This window comes from Rana temporaria, chromosome 9 (assembly GCF_905171775.1).
Source record: "Rana temporaria chromosome 9, aRanTem1.1, whole genome shotgun sequence".
In the NCBI taxonomy this organism is placed as follows: domain Eukaryota; kingdom Metazoa; phylum Chordata; class Amphibia; order Anura; family Ranidae; genus Rana; species Rana temporaria.
This window is the reverse complement of record NC_053497.1, coordinates 128,335,521-128,355,406: the sequence shown is the minus strand read 5'-3', so window position 1 is coordinate 128,355,406 and position 19,886 is coordinate 128,335,521. Positions and strand designations below refer to the sequence as shown.

General features: G+C 45.3%; 1 protein-coding gene across 4 annotated transcripts in view; it reads right to left on the bottom strand.

The window, feature by feature from the left end:
* Nucleotides 1-12,909: 12,909 nt before the first annotated feature.
* Nucleotides 12,910-19,886, bottom strand: part of ABCA2 (ATP binding cassette subfamily A member 2) — a 264,957-nt gene continuing 257,980 nt past the window's right edge. For all 4 annotated transcript variants that reach the window (XM_040324468.1, XM_040324469.1, XM_040324466.1 and 1 more), the window contains one exon: nucleotides 12,910-13,632. In XM_040324468.1, the coding sequence (XP_040180402.1) occupies nucleotides 13,597-13,632 (36 nt within the window). In that variant the 3' untranslated portion in view covers nucleotides 12,910-13,596. The remainder of the gene's footprint in view (nucleotides 13,633-19,886) is intronic.

Sequence of the window (19,886 nt, the reverse complement as noted above, 5' to 3'; positions counted from 1 at the left end):
CCATTACATACAGGCGGTTGTCTCCCCGCTCCCAGACATCCCTTCCTAGCCAGACCTCAAAATCCACTCGCAAAATGCGAGCAGGCGAGTGGATTTTTGAGGGTTGTATATATAAGAAAGTTTCCCGACGGAGCATGCGCTGTTCGCTCGGCGCGGGAGCGCACCTAATTTAAATGATTCCCGCCCCCGGCGGGATCATTTACATTAGGCGCCCTTACGCAGGGCAAATTAGCATAGCGCCCTCGCAATTTACGGAGCTACTGCTCCGTAAATCGCGGGCAAATCGAAATATTTGCGTGGGCGCAGAGCAAAAATCGTTGCCCTTTGCCCACGCAAATATTGCGCTGTTCTACCTGAATCTGGGCCAATGTATATACACACACATTATATACAGTTGTGGCCAAAAGTTTTGAGAATGACACAAATATTAGTTTTCACAAAGTTTGCTGCTAAACTGCTTTTAGATCTTTGTTTCAGTTGTTTCTGTGATGTAGTGAAATATAATTACACGCACTTCATACGTTTCAAAGGCTTTTATCGACAATTACATGACATTTATGAGTCAGTATTTGCAGTGTTGGCCCTTCTTTTTCAGGACCTCTGCAATTCGACTGGGCATGCTCTCTGGGCCAATTCCTGACTGATAGCAAGCAACCCATTCTTTTATAATCACTTCTTGGAGTTTGTCTGAATTAGTGGGTTTTTGTTTGTCCACCCGCCTCTTGAGGATTGACCACACGTTCTCAATGGGATTAAGATCTGGGGAGTTTCCAGGCCATGGACCCAAAATGTCAACGTTTTGGTCCCCGAGACACTTAGTTATCACTTTTGCCTTATGGCACGGTGCTCCATCGTGCTGGAAAATGCATTGTTCTTCACCAAACTGTTGTTGGAAGAAGTTGCTGTTGGAGGGTGTTTTGGTACCATTCTTTATTCATGGCTGTAAGAATATAGAAAAAACCCAATCCAAGGAATGAGCAAAGGTCGGACTTTGAGGCAATCGGAAGTATATAAAATATATATTATTTATTACAAAAATAGAAAAATACTTTTACACAAATAGCAATGGTATAGTAAAGAGTAAATGAATACAAAAATAAAACCATCTGGATTAGAAATTCATGAGTAGTGAATAAATCCTTTGAAGTCGCCTATGCGTTTCGCCGTGGGGCTTCTTCAGGACGAGACAAACAGGATTTTTTGCTAATATGTAGATATTGTTTCATAATCTGATGCATCACGGTAGGTGCATCCATCCAAAAGACTCCGAGCATATGGGGAGTATATATAGATATTGTGAGATTATTTAAATATCACTTTTGATGGTACCAAAAATGGTCATCATTAATCCAAGCTTAATGCATCTATGATGATAATTTCATGATGTTAAAAATTGGACAGTCAAATCCAGATACTAGGAAGATATGTGGAAAGGATATATATCAGGGTATCAAAACCCGAAAAGAGAACCCCTGAATAGTCCTATAAGGGACTTAAAAGTAGGGCAGGTAATCGTTTAGAGGCAAGCATAGGGGTATCCAAAGTTAATTCGTACTAGTAGCCTGTCCTAATTGGTAGAGACCGTCTAATCAGGCGCTTTATAAAAATGCGGCCGACGTGTGTGCCCCAGGGTCACATGTACGCTGCATTTTTATAAAGCGCCTGATTAGATGGTCTCTACCAATTAGGACAGGCTACTAGTCCGAATTAACTTTGGATAGAAGTATTTTTGTAATAAATAATATATAGTTTATATACTTCCGCTTGCCTCAAAGTCCGACCTTTGCTCATTCCTTGGATTGGGTTTTTTCTATATTCTTATCATTTACGGATGTGGCTAATGTGAGTGCTTTCCTTGTGTGTCTTGTCTCATCCCTTTTCCTTTTTCCCTTCCCTCCTCCTTTCCCCCTTTTCCCCCCTCCCCCTTTTCCCCTTTCCTTTCCCGTTTCCTTCCCTAATGTTTTAGGTCTATTCTCTTCCCTTTTCTCCCCTTTTTCCCTGTTTAATTTTTATTCATGGCTGTGTTTTTGGGCAAAATTGTGAGTGAGCCCACTCCCTTGGATGAGAAGCAACCCAACACATGAATGGTCTCAGGATGCTTTACTGTTGGCATGACACAGGACTGATGGTAGCGCTCATCTTTTCTTCTCCGGACAAGCCTTTTTCCCGATGCCCCAAAAAATCGGAAAGAGGCTTCTTCGGAGAATATGACTTTGCCCCAGTCCTCAGCAGTCCATTTACCATATTTTCTGCAGAAGATCAATCTGTCCCTGATGTTTTTTTTGGAGAGAAGTGGCTTCTTTGCTGCCCTTCTTGACACCAGGCCATCTTCCAAAAGTCTTTGCCTCACTGTGCGTGCAGATGCGCTCACACCTGCCTGCTGCCATTCCTGAGCAAGCTCTGCACTGGTGGCACTCCGATCCCGCAGCTGAGTCCTCTTTAGGAGACGGTCCTGGTGCTTGCTGGACTTTCTTGGGCACCCTGAAGCCTTCTTCACAAATGCAGTGGATTTTTTTTATGGGATTAAGTTAATTTTCATGGCAAAAAGGAACTTTGCAATTAATTGCAATTCGTCTGATCAGTCTTCATAACATTCTGGAGTATATGCAATTTCCCATCTCAAAAACTGAGGCAGCAAACTTTGTGAAAATTAGTATTTGTGTCATTCTCAAAACTTTTGGCCATGGCTGTATATATACATGTACACATTATATATATGTATGTATGTATATACAGTGCCTTGCAAAAGTATTCGGCCCCCTTGAACTTTGCGACCTTTTGCCACATTTCAGGCTTCAAACATAAAGATATAAAACTGTAATTTTTTTTGAAGAATCAACAAGTGGGACACAATCATGAAGTGGAAAGAAATTTATTGGATATTTCAAACTTTTTTAACAAATACAAAACTGAAAAATTGGGCGTGCAAAATTATTCAGCCCCTTTACTCTCAGTTCAGCAAACTCCCTCCAGAAGTTCAGTGAGGATCTCTGAATGTTCCAATGTTGACCTAAATGACTAATGATGATAAATAGAATCCACCTGTGTGTAATCAAGTCTCTGTATAAATGCACCTGCACTGTGATAGTCTCAGAGGTCCATTTAAAGTGCAGAGAACATCATGAAGAACAAGGAACACACCAGGCACACCAGGCAGGTCCAAGATACTGTTGTGGAGAAGTTTAAAGCCGGATTTGGATTTCCCAAGCTTTAAACATCCCAAGGAGCAATGTGCAATCGATAATATTGAAATGGAAGTAGTATCAGACCACTACAAATCTACAAAGACCTGGCCATCCCTCTAAACTTTCAGCTCATACAAGGAGAAGACTGATCAGAGATGCAGCCAAGAGGCCCATGATCACTCTGGATGAACTGCAGAGATCTACAGCTGAGGTGGGAGACTCTGTCCATAGGACAACAATCAGTCGTATACTGCACAAATCTGGCCTTTATGGAAGAGTGGCAAGAAGAAAGCCATTTCTTAAAGATATCCATAAAAAGTGTTGTTTAAAGTTTGCCACAAGCCACCTGGGAGACACACCAAACATGTGGAAGAAGGTGCTCTGGTCAGATGAAACCAAAATTGAACTTTTTGGCAACAATGCAAAACGTTATGTTTGGCGTAAAAAAGCACCACAGCTTATCACCCTGAACACACCATCCCCACTGTCAAACATGGTGGTGGCAGCATCATGGTTTGGGCCTGCTTTTCTTCAGCAGGGATAGGGAAGATGGTTAAAATTGATGGGAAGATGGATGGAGCCAAATACAGGACCATTCTGGAAGAAAACCTGATGGAGTCTGCAAAAGACCCGAGACTGGGAAGGAGATTTGTCTTCCAACAAGACAATGATCCAAAACATAAAGCAAAATCTACAATGGAATGGTTCACAAATAAACATATCCATGTGTTAGAATGGCCAAGTCAAAGTCCAGACCTGAATCCAATCGAGAATCTGTGGAAAGAACTGAAAACTGCTGTTCAAAAACGCTCTCCATCCAACCTCACTGAGCTCGAGCTGTTTTGCAAGGAGGAATGGGCAAAAATTTCAGTCTCTCGATGTGCAAAACTGATATAGACATACTCCAAGCGACTTACAGCTGTAATCGCAGCAAAAGGTGGCGCTACAAAATATTAACTTAAGGGGGCTGAATAATTTTGCACGCCCAATTTTTCAGTTTTTTATTTGTTAAAAAAGTTTGAAATATCCAATAAATTTCGTTCCACTTCATGATTGTGTCCCACTTGTTGATTCTTCAAAAAAAATTACAGTAGGTAAAAAATCTTCCTTCTTCCTCCTCAGAACCCCCGGGATTCCCTCTTCACTCCCCGCTTCACCACCTCTGAGATGGTGAATCGGGGAGTGTGAATTCTGACACAGATCACCAGTGAAGTGCTCAGATCGCAGCTTCATAAACTGGCCGTTTCTGTGTCAGTCTATGAGGATTCTCTGTGTGTGGAGAAAATCGGCGGGAGAACAAATTCAAACACTCCCCCCCCCCCCCCCCCGATTATCTCTGTTTCATAAACTGTTTATGGGCTGTGATCAGTGGTGATCCTTGGGATCACCGCTCTTCACTGCTTCATAAACGGACACCTTTGTACGTTGCGTCCCATACTTTAAGTGCATTTCGTGTCAGTGCATGTGTATTTACATCTAGTGTTCTGAGTTGTGTTACTCGTGTTCTCTAAGTTAACCCACCTTTTTTTCCTTAGTCCATTCTACCACTCGTGATAGCACTACCGCGTTATAGTATTTTTTAATATCAGGTACTGCTAACCACCCTTGCTTTTTCCCTTGTTTTAATATGGAAAGTGAGATTCTGTGTTTTTTGTTTAGCCACATGAAATTCCTTATTATAGTTATTAGCACCTTGAAGTAGCATTGCGGTAGTTCTATTGGTAACATCTAGAACTTGTACATTATTTTCGGTTACAATACAATCTTCAAGGCACTAATCCTACCGAACCAGGATAAAAATCAATTTGCTATTCTTTTTATTTTGTTTTTTATTTCATCCAGTAAGGGGTATGTAATTGATTTTATATATTGTCTTAGTTGATTTCGTTAATTTTATTCCTAGGTACTTTGGGCCAGATCCACAAAAGGGATACGCCGTCGTATCCCTGTTTCTATCTATGCGGCTGATTCATAGAATCAGTTACGCATAGATATTCCTAAGATCCGACAGGTGTAATAGTTTTACACTGTCGGATCTTAGGATGCAGTACCTCGGCCGCCGCTGGGGGCATTCCTCGTCGAAATTCCGCGTCGGTATGCAAATTAGCACTTACGGAGATCCACAAAGCTTTTTCCCTTCGTTTTTTTTTCCGTAAGTGTTAGTTTGCCGTCGCAAAATTAGGGCTGCTTTTACAAAGTGTAAACTTAGTACACCATGTAAAAGTAGACCCTTCTTTCCCGCGTCGCTGTCAAATTTTTTTAAAACATTTTTTTCCCCGCCGCAACTCTTTTTTTTTCTTCTACACCCGTCGCGATTCTCAAAACTCGGCGCAACGTAAATCCGCGCAAAGCAAGTCGGGAAAATAGCGTCGGGAGCATGCACAGTACGTCCGGCGCGGGAGCGCGCCTAATTTAAATGGGACTCGCCCCATTAGATTGGGCACGCCTTGCGCCGGACGGATTTAAGTTACACAGCTGCAAATTTCTAGGTAAGTGCTTTGTGGATCGGGCACTTAGATAGAAATTTTGCGGCAGTGTAACTTAAATAGGTTAACTTAAGTTAAGCCCGCTGGCTTTGGATCTGGCCCTTTAACTCTTTCTTCCATGGGAATTGTAATTCTTTCTGCAGGGCCAGTGCTTCCTGTTTACTTATATTGATATTCAAAATCTCTGATTTAGTTAAATTCATTTTAAAATTGGAAAGTTCTCTGTAGTGTTTTAGCATTTTTATTAGAATAGGCATTGTGGTTCTCAGCTTAGTTATATAGAACAGAACATCGTCGGCGTAAGCTGCCAATTTGTGTTCTTCTTTTCCCGCATTTATGCCACTTATATCGGTGTTGTTTTGAATTGTTGCAAGCAATGGCTCTAAGGCCAAATCAAATAAGAGGGGGGAAAGGGGGGTACCCCGCCTCATCCCATTTTTCATCTTGAAGAGAGAGGAAGACACTCCATTAATTTTTATAGATGCCATAGGGTGTTGGTACAACACTTTCATCCACTGGATCATTCTTGGACCGACTCCCATTTCCAGCGTTTATACCATGAGTCCCCAGTCTACCCTGTCAAATGCTTTTTCAGCATCTATTGACAGGAATAGACCTGGGGACCCCATTTGTTTTATTAGCTGTAGGAGGAGCAATGTTCCCTCCCCTCTCTTCCTGGGATAAACCCTACCTGGTCGGGATGGACCAGGGTGGTCATTAGGTCCTTCATCCGACACGCTAAAATTTTAGCATATAGTTTTGTATCCGTATTGAGTAGCGATATGGGCCGATAGCTTGACAAAGCATGCTGTCCTTCCCCTCTTTGGCGATTACTGTTATCGAGGCCAGGAGGGCCTCCCTACTCCTCTCGTATTCTGTCCCCAAACCGTTCATATAATGACACAGCCTTGGGGTCAGGATGTCTTTATATTTTTTTGGGTAGAATGTTGTAAACCCGTCAGATCCTGGGCTTTTCCCCGGAGCAGACTCATTTAAAGCTTTATTAATTTCCTCCTCAGTTATAGATTTATCAAAAATTAGCCTATCGGTTTCGGATATTATAGGTACTCTGGCATTTTTTAAGAATTATTTTCTTTTTCTTAATTTCTCTTTTGCGGAATGTCCCTTCTGATTAATTGAGAACAGAGCCCCGTAGTAATTCTTAAAAATTTCCGCTATCTCCTTAGTCAAAAGTATCATTGCCCTTTTATTGTCTTGGATTTTTTCTACATAGTTTGTTGCCTTTTTCTTTTGTAACATTCTAGCTAGATGTTTACTTGCTTTGTTCCCCCATTGGTATCTTTCTTTTGCTATTCTATTTATTATCCTTTTTGTCTCTTGGTCCATGAGGTCTTTTAATTCATCTCTCTATTATTAATGATTGGTATAACTCCTGGTACTGCCCCTGCTGTTTTTTATGTTCTTGTTCTAGTTTGTGAATTTCTTCCGTTGGGGTTTTGATTTTTTTGTTCTCTCTTTTTCCCCCCCTGCCCCATGGCTATTAAAATGCCCATAATACAGGCTTCATGGGCCTCTCACAGAGTGGCTGCAGATATCTCTTCTGTATCATTTATATGAAAAATATTGTTATATTTATTTTCTTACTACTGCTTCTACTTCCTTATCTTGTAAATAGTTCTTCATTTATTTGCCATGTATAGGGTTGTCTATAAGATCCTGGGACTGTCATTTTCATTCTCACGGGGGCATGGTCAGATATCGTGGCTATTTCAATACTAGTTTTGTTTATTCTCTCCAATAACCTATGCTCTACCAATATGTAGTCTAACCTGGAAACCTTTTCTGTCACACTTACCTGTAAAATCCTTTTCTTTGAATACATCACGAGACACAGAGATCCCTCCCCTCTTTTGAGGGTTCAGTACTTGCTACAAATTTGAAGTATTTTCTGTATGGAAGGTAGAGGTGCACCGAAATTTCAGACCGACGTAAACTATCTGCCGAAAATTATGTTTTCGGTATAGGCCGAAAGAAAGAAAAAAGCTGATACAGAAAGGGGGCGGGGCATTTTTCTTGCACTAAAGGTGCCAACAATAAATTCTTATTTAAATGTATGATATTAAAAAGTGGAATATAATACAATTGCATATAAAAACATTTTTTTTTATAAAACTGTCATTTTCAGTTTTGACACCAAAATTTCCATTCGGTGCACCCCTAACGGGAGAGGTTATAGATGGGCAGACTTCCTGTCTAAGACTTTGTTTACCAATATCCATTCACCTAAAGATGGCGAATAACCCAGTAAGTAATGAATAATAGCCTAAGACTGGCCATACACCTTTAGATTATCTGTAGATTTTCTATGGTCAGATGGAAAAAGTTGAACAGATTCCTCCATCTACGCTGAACTGTGTGGATGGAAGAATCTCCCACTGGCCCAAGCTTCCATATCTTGCTAGTCGGCCCCGCTGGCTCTCACAATACCTGAACATTTTGATTGGGTGCAGGCATTCTTTATGTTGAGAGCCAGCGGGGCCGACTAGCAAGATACTGAAGCTTGGCCCAGTGGGAGATTCCTCCATCCACACAATTTAGCATAAATAGAGATTTTCCATCTGACTATAGAAAATCTGCAGATAATCTATAGGTGTATGGCCAGCTTAACTCTGTGTCCTGTGATGTATGATAAAGAATGTTTACAGACCCCCCCGTCCGCTTTCCATCTCCGTCCTGAAACTGCACTGATCTCCCAGCCCAGCAGCAACTACATATTGTTTAAGGGGGAAGGAGGGAAAATCGGCAGGGGGAAGCCGTTGGGAGCGAGGCAGGAATTTGGTGCTGCTCTGGGGGGGCTGTACAGGGGGTCTAAGCACCATGGGAGGGGGGCATTATGTAGAGAACTGTATTCCCCTTGAGACTCCCCTGCAGAAGCTGAAGTTGGAGGGAGGGGTCGGGAAGCCAGACAGCAGCACTAGAGCAAGGAGTGCCTGGGATAAGTGGGGGGCTCAGTACGGAAGGAGGTCATGGTGATGCCTTTTCAGGGTTAAATCTCCCGTTTGGCTCCCCTGCAGCACACAAAGTGTCAGGGATCGGATGGGAGACTGATTTGATGGTCGGCCTCTCTTATATCTCCTGTCCTGGCTCCGCTGAAGGTGAGACAGAGGAAGCCGAAGGACAAGAGGGACACGAGTGCCTGGAGCACAGCTTGGCAGGGTTCAGCGGCCTGGAGCAGACTGTGTGATGAGCTGCGCAGGAACAGGTAACAGCCAGGCAGGTAACCGAGGGTTAACAGCAACCAGGAACAGACAGGAGCAAGGTCTCAGGGATAGCCAGGTTCGTCAGCAGGCGGGAAGTGAGGTACCAAATCAGAGACAGAGCCAGAGTCAGGAACGGAGCCGGGTCAGGGATGGGCATCAGTACAGGAACAGAACACAGAGCCAAGGTCAAGAGCAAACCGGGTCAGAATACTGGGAAGACACACAGGATCAGAGCAAGATTCAGGAACACAGCTGAAGATCAGTCAGCAAAGCACAAGAACATAGACTCCCTTTAAATAGGCTGTCTGGCACCAAACGTGATTAGGCTCGTACGTGTGCGCGCGTGCTTGCATCTGTGCGCATGAGTGCCCGCGATTGCGAGCTCTGGCGCGCATGTGGGCGCCGGTGTGCCATTCTATGGCAAAGGCTATGCACTTGCGCATGTCTGTGTGCAAAACGTTTCACAGGAGTTCCCTGACACAAAGCTGGTGGAAGAGGAAAGGAGGAAAAGCCAGAAGTTTCAGGCGAGTCACCGGGGGATTGGTTCTGCGTGGGATTATCAATGCTTGGGAGGGCAAATAAGTGGAGGTAGAGCATCAACCCTGTCCTCAGGGCCCACTAACAGGCCAGGTTTTATGTACTACCTTGGGGAGATGCAGACTAGAATACTGCAATCACTGAGCAGCAAATGATATCGCCTGATGTATTTCAGTTGTCTTGCAAACCTGGGGTGTTAGTGGGCCCTGGACAGGGTTTATGACCACTGTTTTAGAGGACTATTCCATGTATGTATGCTAGAGCACAGTGCCCCCCAGGCAGGGCTGGACTGGGACAAAAATTTGGCCCTGGACTTCATCCAGACTGGCCCACTAGGACAGGTCTCTCCCACAGCGGCCGGACAACTCCCCCCTGGCCACCCAAGCACCCTCTACCCCTTCACTAGCCACTCTTTATTAGAGTAGAATGGCTGGTACTAGTACTCGTATAGGCAGTACCAGTGGGGAAGCTAGACATTATTTCACCCGGGGCAAAGAATCAGTTTGGTGCCCCCCCTTATGGGACAAGATTAGGCAGAAGTGAGAAACTCCCAGGCCACTGTCAATGAAGCCGGCCCACTGAGCCATCGGCCCACCGGGAAACTCCCTGTAGTCCCAATGGCCAGTCCATCCCTGCCCCCAGGGTTACACACTAATATGTAGCCCATCACACTGCAGTTCCCAGTACTGAAGTACAATACAGCAGCATTACAACCTTTATCTAATCACACACTGTTGGCTCTCTCTATCTGCTCCAGGACACATTGACAAGTGAGCTGCTGAGAGCCCAGCCTTTTATATTGAACCTAGTTTCAAAGGCCAGGAAGTGCATTATTGGTAGTTGGTTGCTATGGTGTAGAATGTCCGCATTAATTCACCCCACCATCATGCTCCACTCAAAGCTCATCCCTGTTCACTAGGCCCCAAGCTTATCACCATGCCTCCCCAGTGTAATATGAACAAGGACATTACTAGGACATATGTTTATTCACTTGTGCCTCTCCCATGTGAACAGCAGATCACCATCTTGCTCTCTTCTGTTTTACAACATGTAGCTTTCAAAGATGGCCCAGATGCTTCTATAGTGGTCCTGACCATCTCGAGTCTCTCTGTGCCTTAATCAGCCCCTTTCCCCTAAACAAGTTTTAAGTTTCAGAGCAGAAGTGGGAGTGATTAAGGTTCATGCAACCATAGTTGGCTTTCTTTACAGAGTTTTTGGAATAAAGAACAGCAAACTTTTTATTTCCTAATTCACACACCAGTCTTATTATCATAATCAAAGTTTTTACAGGAGAACTTTCTTCAAGACTACTCATCCTACATAAAGGGCCAATGGCTCTTCCTTCTTTGCTCAATGCTAAAGAGAAGTGTGACGACCTCTTGGGGGAGTACAGCCAACATTGCCATATTTCCCTGTGCTTGGGGAACCTGACATTTCGAAGGTACTATATACCACACCACGCACACAGGTGAGCTCTGTCTTGACTGGAGAAATCCACTGATCACAAAGAAGAATAAATAGGGAACTCCTTAAGGCCCCTTTCACACTGGGGCGGGAGGTGCGGTGGCAGTAAAGCGCCGATATTTTTAGCAGCGCTTTACCATCAGAATTGCGGCGGTTTTACCCCTACTAGCGGCCAAAAAAGGGTTAATGCTGCAGAGGCGCATAGCCGGTTTCCCATTGCTTTCAATGGGAAAAAGCAGTGGAGGAGTGGTAAACACACTGCTCCAAAGATGCGGCTAGCAGGACTTTTGGAGTGATGATGCTAGCGCCACCGCTCCAGTGTGAAAGCCCTTACCTTTCACACTGGACAAACAGCAGTCGGTCTTTCAGGTCGGTTTGTAGGCGCTATTTCTAGAGCAATAGCACCTGCAAACCGCCCCAGTGTGAAAGGGGCCTAAAGGGGAAAAAAACGACATCCCCTTAGGTGCTTCTTTACATATATGGTTGGTTGCAGGCTGGTTGGGAAGGGAGCTGGAAATTTTTGTTTCTTGATGTGTCGCCCTTCCATGTGCTTCTTGCTGCAAAGGTCAGTTAAAGTTTGGGGTTGCTGCCATTTGTCTGTACTGTTGGTAATTGGTGAGGGGACGTACTGAATACCTTCACTACTATTGTGTGCTACTTGCTGGGTGTCCAGTGCATTCCTATACCTCTATCCATTATTATAGTTATATCAGATATATCAGTTTGGATGTCACACCACTTCCTCAAACTCAATCTATCCAAAACCGAACTTATAATTTTTCCTCCCCCGCGTGTCTCTTCCCCTGATCTCTCTGTCAAGATTGATGGCACAACCATAAGCCCATCCCCACATGTCAAGGTCCTAGGTGTAGTCCTGGACTCTGAACTCTCCTTCAAGCCCCACGTCTAATCACTGTCCAAATCTTGCCGCCTCAACCTCCGCAACATCTCCAAAATACGCCCCTTTCTAACCAATGACACAACAAAGCTCTTAATTCACTCCCTGGTCATCTCTCGCCTCGATTACTGCATCTCCCTTCTCATTGGCTTACCGCTGCATACGCTATCCCCCCTTCAGTTTATCATGAATGCTGCTGCCAGACTCAACCACCTTACCAACCGCTCTGTCTCTGCTGCTCCTCTCTGTCAATCCCTCCACTGGCTTCCGCTCGCCCAATGAATTAAATTCAAAATACTAACTACTACCTACAAAGCCATCCACAACTCTGCCCCCAGCTACATCACTGACCTAGTCTCTAAATACCAACCTAATCGTTCTCTTCGTTCTTCTCAAGACCTCCTGCTCTCTAATCACCTCCTCTCATGCTCGTCTCCAGGACTTTTCCAGAGCCTCTCCAAGCCTATGGAACTCCTTACCCCTCTATGCCCTTCTATCTCCTTCTCTATTAGCTTTTAGAGGATCCCTGAAAACCCTCCTTTTCAGAGAAGCCTATCCTACCCACATCTAACAACTGTACTTTAATGTTGTCCATCTGATCACCCCCCACATCTACTACCCTTTGTTCCACTTGACCCTCCCTTCTAGATTGTAAGCTCTAACGAGCAGGGCCGTTTGATCCCTCCTGTATTGCTACTGTACTGTCTTCCCTGATGTTGTAAAGCGCTGCGCAAACTGTTGGCGCTATATAAATCCTGTATAATAATAATAATAATAATAATAATATATGTGCTCCAAATCAGGAGACTCTCAAAATTAGAGTTAGGCGTGCAGTACACTAGGGTGCCATGACGTTGCAGCTTATGCATGTATTTGCAATGGTGTGTAAACTAAACCCCTGGTTTTAATGTGAAATGTTAGACAGGACAATTCAGTTGTTTGCAGGCTGGCTGGGAATTTGTTTGTTTTTTGCCATGCATCGCCCTTCCATGTTGCTGCAAAGGCCGTTTATAGGTTGGGGTGGTTGCCATTTGTTTGTTTGTACTCCCCAGTCCCCAGCCAGTTGCTACATATACAGTTACATATTAAAAGAATGAAAACAGAAAACAAACACCAAATAAAATGCACATATTTGGTCATTTTCATTTGCGATTTTTGAAAAAGGAAAACACAAAATAAAGCATTATATAAACACATACATCTCTCATTAATAATATTTTTTTCTCTTTTTTGGCAGTGCAGTTTCTTAAATGCTCACAAGGGTTTCTGCTGGCTGTGAGCACTCTCTGCAGCGACACTATATACAATGGTTGGCACATAATATTGCACACAGAGATGGGGCAGAGTCAGCACAGGAAGTAGCAAAAAGAAATTAAAAATTCACAACGAAAAACTAATGTAATGCCCACAGAGCAGAGCACCATGTCTGCTGCCATGCCATGTCCTGAAAATAATAGGAGAGTCTTATCAGTTCGGTAACAACCGGCAGCGACTGGAGTGTCAGCCATCTTCAGGAGCAGGGGCTTCAGTCCGTGGCAGTATTGCAGCCCCCCAGTTTCATTTATCAAGCAGCTGTGGGAGCCTGCTCTATCAGTCCATTTCAGAACAGAGCCCCCAATTGCATGGTCAGTGGTATTCGCAGGCATCCAAGACCAGGTCAGCGTGTGTATGTTACAAGCACGACCCTCCAGTACATCATTCCTATAACCCGCTGCCCCAGGCTTGCTTTGGGGCGGTTGTAAAAATGGGCAGTGGTCTGCAGCGTATTGGGTGGTTGTTGTGAAGAGCAGAATGGGGTTCCCTTCTTAGCAAAGTGTGTCAGTGTTGAAAGATAACTGAGCCTAGGGTGAAAAAAAAAAGGATAAGACAATCGTTAGATTAGGTTACCTGTGCCTAGCATTTTGAAGGAAATATTGCAAAGTGGGGCTAAGGTCCCCAAAACAGGTGTCCCCCATCTCTTGTTCTGGGGACAACTCTAAAATTATGTATTTTCCCTCACTTTATTCCTCTAAGACAATGGTCACCAATACAAATACAAAAAGGAAGCTTCAATAACACTTTAAGTGAAAGGTTATCAAGGGAACCTGTCAGGATGTGAATAAGAGAGCTGACGTGTTTTTTGAAGGTGTGAACTTTGGAGCTCTTATCCTTTGACTTACATGAGTGGGTATTGAACATAATTCTGTACTTTGCACACTTACCTCAAAGTAACAGGTCTACTTAGTATACCTAAAGCCATATGTTTTAGTTTTGGCTAGAGTATGAAATGAGTAAACCCCTGAAATTCACATTTTATTAATTTAATTACTTAGCCGTTTGTGTCCCTTACTTTGTTAAAAAAAAAAAATGCTACAGTAGGTGTTTGTGATATTGTGCTTTTAGCAGGACAGCGTCGCGCTGATACTCGGCGACAGGGTGCCGAGATCTCGCCGACATCTCACACTCACTGGAATAGTGACAGCACATCCCAGCAAGCGCGTCATAGAAGCGACGGGAGATCCGACTTGGATTCCCGCCAATTCTACACGTGTGCGGCGTTTGTTATGAATCCTGAGGGGGAAGTCCCCGCCGGATTTTAAATAAAAATCCGGCATGGGTCCCCCCTCAGGAGCATACCGGGCCCTTAGGTCTGTTATGGGTTGTAAGGAGAGCCCCCTTACGCCGAAAAAAACGGCGTAGGGGGTCCCCCTACAATCCATACCAGACCCGTATCCAAAGCACGCTACCCGGCCAGCCAGGAAGGGAGTGGGGACGAGCGAGCGCCCCCCCCCCCTCCTGAGCCGTACCAGGCTGCATGCCCTCAACATGGGGGGGTTGGGTGCTCTGGGGCAGGGGGGCGCACTGCGGCCCCCCCACCTCAGAGCACCCTGTCCCCATGTTGATGAGGACAGGGCCCCTTCCCGACAACCCTGGCCGTTGGTTGTCGGGGTATGCGGGTGGGAGGCTTATCGGAATCTGGGAGCCCCCTTTAATAAGGGGGCCCCCAGATACCGGCCCCCCACCCTAAGTGAATGAGTATGGGGTACATCGTACCCCTACCCATTCACCTGCAAGAAAAGTGGTAAAAACACAAATAAACCACACAGTGTATTAAAATATTTTATTTTTCTGCTCCGGAGGCCGCCCCCTGTCTTCTTTATTAGCTCTTTTACCAGGGGGGGCTTCTTCTTTGACGTCTTCGGGTGGGTGGGGGCCGCCGTCTGGTTCTCTTCCACCGCCGGGGGGGGGTGGCTTTTAAAAAAGCCCCCACCCCCCCGGCGGGTTTCCTCCGGCGTCTTCGGCGGGGCTCTTCTTCTTCCGCTATCCCGACGGGTCTTCTCAACTCTCCGGGGTTCTCCTTCTGTCTTCGCCGCTCTCCGTTGTTGACTCGGCGCACCCCGGTTCTTCGTCTCGCTGTCCGGTGTCTTCTTCCGTGATGTACGTCTTCTCCTTCCGTGCTGTGATGAGTTCTTCTTCCGTGCTGTGACGTCATGTTCTTCACTTCTCTCCTTCTCCCGATGTTGCCACGCCGGTCCTCCTCGCTGAAATGACGGATGCGCGCCTTGCATCGGACCTATATAGGCCTCACAGTCCCATCATGCTCTGTACCTACCCATGTGATACCTACCACGTGGGTAGGTATCACATGGGTAGGTACAGAGCATGATGGGACTGTGAGGCCTATATAGGTCCGATGCAAGGCGCGCATCCGTCATTTCAGCGAGGAGGACCGGCGTGGCAACATCGGGAGAAGGAGAGAAGTGAAGAACATGACGTCACAGCACGGAAGAAGAACTCATCACAGCACGGAAGGAGAAGACGTACATCGCGGAAGAAGACACCGGACAGCGAGACGAAGAACCGGGGTGCGCCGAGTCAACAACGGAGAGCGGCGAAGACAGAAGGAGAACCCCGGAGAGTTGAGAAGACCCGTCGGGATAGCGGAAGAAGAAGAGCCCCGCCGAAGACGCCGGAGGAAACCCGCCGGGGGGGTGGGGGCTTTTTTAAAAGCCACCCCCCCCCGGCGGTGGAAGAGAACCAGACGGCGGCCCCCACCCACCCGAAGACGTCAAAGAAGAAGCCCCCCCTGGTAAAAGAGCTAATAAAGAAGACAGGGGGCGGCCTCCGGAGCAGAAAAATAAAATATTTTAATACACTGTGTGGTTTATTTGTGTTTTTACCACTTTTCTTGCAGGTGAATGGGTAGGGGTACGATGTACCCCATACTCATTCACTTAGGGTGGGGGGCCGGTATCTGGGGGCCCCCTTATTAAAGGGGGCTCCCAGATTCCGATAAGCCTCCCGCCCGCATACCCCGACAACCAACGGCCAGGGTTGTCGGGAAGGGGCCCTGTCCTCATCAACATGGGGACAGGGTGCTCTGAGGTGGGGGGGGCCGCAGTGCGCCCCCCTGCCCCAGAGCACCCAACCCCCCCATGTTGAGGGCATGCAGCCTGGTACGGCTCAGGAGGGGGGGGGGCGCTCGCTCGTCCCCACTCCCTTCCTGGCTGGCCGGGTAGCGTGCTTTGGATACGGGTCTGGTATGGATTGTAGGGGGACCCCCTACGCCGTTTTTTCCGGCGTAGGGGGGGCTCTCCTTACAACCCATAACAGACCTAAGGGTCCGGTATGCTCCTGAGGGGGGACCCATGCCGGATTTTTATTTAAAATCCGGCGGGGACTTCCCCTTCAGGATTCATAACAAACGCCGCACACGTGTAGAATTGGCGGGAATCCAAGTCGGATCTCCCGTCGCTTCTATGACGGCTCTGTATCCATCGCGGCAAGCCAGCTCGGCGCTGGCTCCCGCGATGGGGCTCGTAGGTGCTCAATCTCGCTGAGAAAGAGAGCGAGATTGACACAAAATCGGGTTCACCTACTGTAGTTGGTGCTTACTATTTATAGGTGTTGCCAGTGCCATTCACTCAGGGCATGTGCTCCGGGTCCCAATTCTGTGACTGATTGACTTTTTACAATTTTATGAAATTTGGGCATTACAGTGCAACTTGCACAGTAGCCACCAGCTTTTTCAATCTGATACAGAGGTAATATGCTCCTATTCTGATGTTTAGTGTAGCATACTTCTGACCACTGCGCACTGTTCTATACACACACCTGAACCCTATGTGTTGTGTGCTCCTGCCCCTTGAGCTCTTGTGCTTTATGCGCTTTCAGCCCTGCACTCTGTTTCTCAGGCACTGCTTTACGCACTCCTGACCTCTGTGTGTTATGCATTTCCAACTGCTGCACTCTGTGCCTTACACACCCCCAGCCCTGCACTCTGAGTTATCCAGTCCCAACCCCTGCACTCTGTTATGCACTCCGGACCCTTGCGCTCTGTGCATGTTATGCACTCCGGACCCTTGTGCTCTCTGTGCATGTTATGCACTCCGGACCCCTGTACATCACATATTCCCTCTCCCCTATACCTTATGCACACCTGACTCCTTTGCTCTGTTTGTTCTGCAGCACTGACCACTCCCTGCACTCTTTGTATTACTTATTCCCAACCCCCATGCTCCGTACGGTATGCACCCTTGACTCCTGCACCTTGTTATTTATGCACTATCAACGCATGCGCTTTGTGCCTTGTGCACCTTACACCTTATGGGCTATCGCCTGCAATCTGTGTTTTACTTAAACCTGACACCTGAACTATAATGCCCACTTCATACTCCAGACCCCAATATATACACCTGAACCCCTGCATTCTTTATGCTAAATTTTACATTACATACTCCTGATCAAAATGATTGTTTCAACAATTTCTGGTTGTCAAGTAGTTAAAGTGATATTAACCTTTTTTTTTTTTAGGGCTGTTACTGATTAAAAATGTTGTGTTCGATTAATTGATAAAAAAAAAAAAAAAGATTAATCGACTAATTTTGATTAATTATAACGCACATACAGATCCAACTACTTTTAGCTGATCTCCTTGCATTGCAACTCTGCATTAGTCAGTGGTTAATGTGGTATACACTATATACAATCACCCGACACTAGTTAGTTTCCACAATCCATGACTTAACTTTACAGTTCACACAAATACGTTTTAAATTCAAACTGTAGCACTGACGTAAGTAATTTTTTCTTAAACTTTAAGAAAAATGTAGAAAGTTAGTTTAACTTTAATTATAAAACTTATCTAGTATATTCACTGTCAGTCACTTTATAGTAGGCAAGTAGGCATCATTTTAGCCAGTTACACAGACATACCAGATTGTTTACATTTTCTGGAAGCAGACATGATCTTATTTTATTGACAATATACTCTGAAGAACTGAACAGTCTTTCGCATGGGACAGATACACAAAGAATTGTCTGCACAAAACTGCTTAGGACAGGAAAACTATGGTTATTTTTGCCCCCTTCCCCTGACGGAGCCTGATGCATCCTCCTGCTTCACAGATGCAAAGGTACCTCAATCCAATGGGTGCAGTTTGCCCGCATCCAGCAGGGTAAGTCTCACTGTCCAGGCTGTCCGGTGACGTCAAGAATTTTGATTGATCAAAAGAATTAAAGATTAAATGGAGGAATTAATCTTTAATTTCCCCAGCCCTATTTTTTTTTTCTTTATTAAAATAACAAACATGATATACCTAACCTGTACAGAGCAGCCCGATCCTCTTCTTCTGGGCTCCAGGCCCGTCTTCGGTGAGTGCGCCCAACAAAAACCTGCTTTACCGGGGGGGAACTCGAGCTACCCGGTCTACATTTATTGACACAGAGCAGGTGGCTCGGCCCCACTCCCTCATCACACCTTTTGATTGATAGCAGTGGGAGCCAATGGGTCCCACTGCTACCAATCAGCTAAATGAGGAGGTGGGAGACAGTGACAAGAGTTGCTGGATTAAGCTCAGATAAGAAAGGGGGGGGGGGGGGAAACCAACGTGTCTGCCGACATTACACCAAACTCTTGTTCTGTAAGACCATTTTTCAGTAGCTCAACCTTTTTAATAATATTTTCCAGTGATACATCAATAAAGATGGTATTATGCATGTCCACAGGTTTGATTTTAGATATATACATTTGTGATAAAGTCATACGTTTTAGATTGACAAAACTTACTAGCTGGGTTGACTTTAGTGATGTATCACTGGAAAATATAATCGGGGGGTGGGGCAACAGAATATATTCTAACTCTTGTTTTATTTAACTTTAAATAACTGTTTGAACCAGTGTGGTCTAAACCAGGTGCCCACTGTCAGCTACATACAGTATACAGTTCTGTGTTAGGCAGCAGTATGGAGACTTCCCATCCTGTTCCTGGAACAAAATTGAATCCGGCGGAGTGCTGCTCAGCCATTCACAGAAAACCTTGTATTTTATGAATGAATATAATGCCTTCTCTGATTGGCTCAGGTGGAGATTCACCCTCTAAGCTCTAACGAGCTGTTTACCAGCATCATTGCAAGTTAGGCTGGATTCACACCTATGCATTTTTAGTGCATTTTTTCAGATTTTCCCTACAGAACGTGTTCCATAGGAAACCATGTTAAATGGACTGTAATGCAAATCTGTAAAAAGCACTAAAACTGCATAGATGTGAATCCAGCCTTAAAGAAAATCCCCAATTTTGGGTTGTCCCCAGAAAAGTAATAGAGGGAAAAATCTTCCATAAATATCACTTTAAAGTTTAACTACTTCCCACACGGCCTATAGCAAAATGACGGCTGGGTGGCGGTTCAGTTATCCTGACTGGGCATCATATGACATCCAGCAAGATAAGCTAAAATGTAGAAAAATGTGGCGCTTACTTAAAGTGGAGTTCCACCCTCTTTGACAACTATGCTGCATCCCCTGTAGGTTATGTCCCCTTATATCGTTTTGGCATATCATTTTGTTTTTTTTAAAGCTCGCTGTTTTATCTTGATGTCTTTTTCTTTCCGGCCGCGGCCGCAGGAGCCTCAGCACGTCATCTATGTACCGCTATGCCTCCTGGGAGATGTTTGTCATCAATCCCAGGAGGCCCTGGGCTGTAGCATCGCGCCCAGGGCCATTTTAAATAAGGGTACCAGGTGTGTTTTGCCATTACACTGAGTTTCACACGCAGCTCTGTGCTCAGTATGTGAAACTAATTTGCAACTGAATATATTGGGTGGCTATTGACCTACA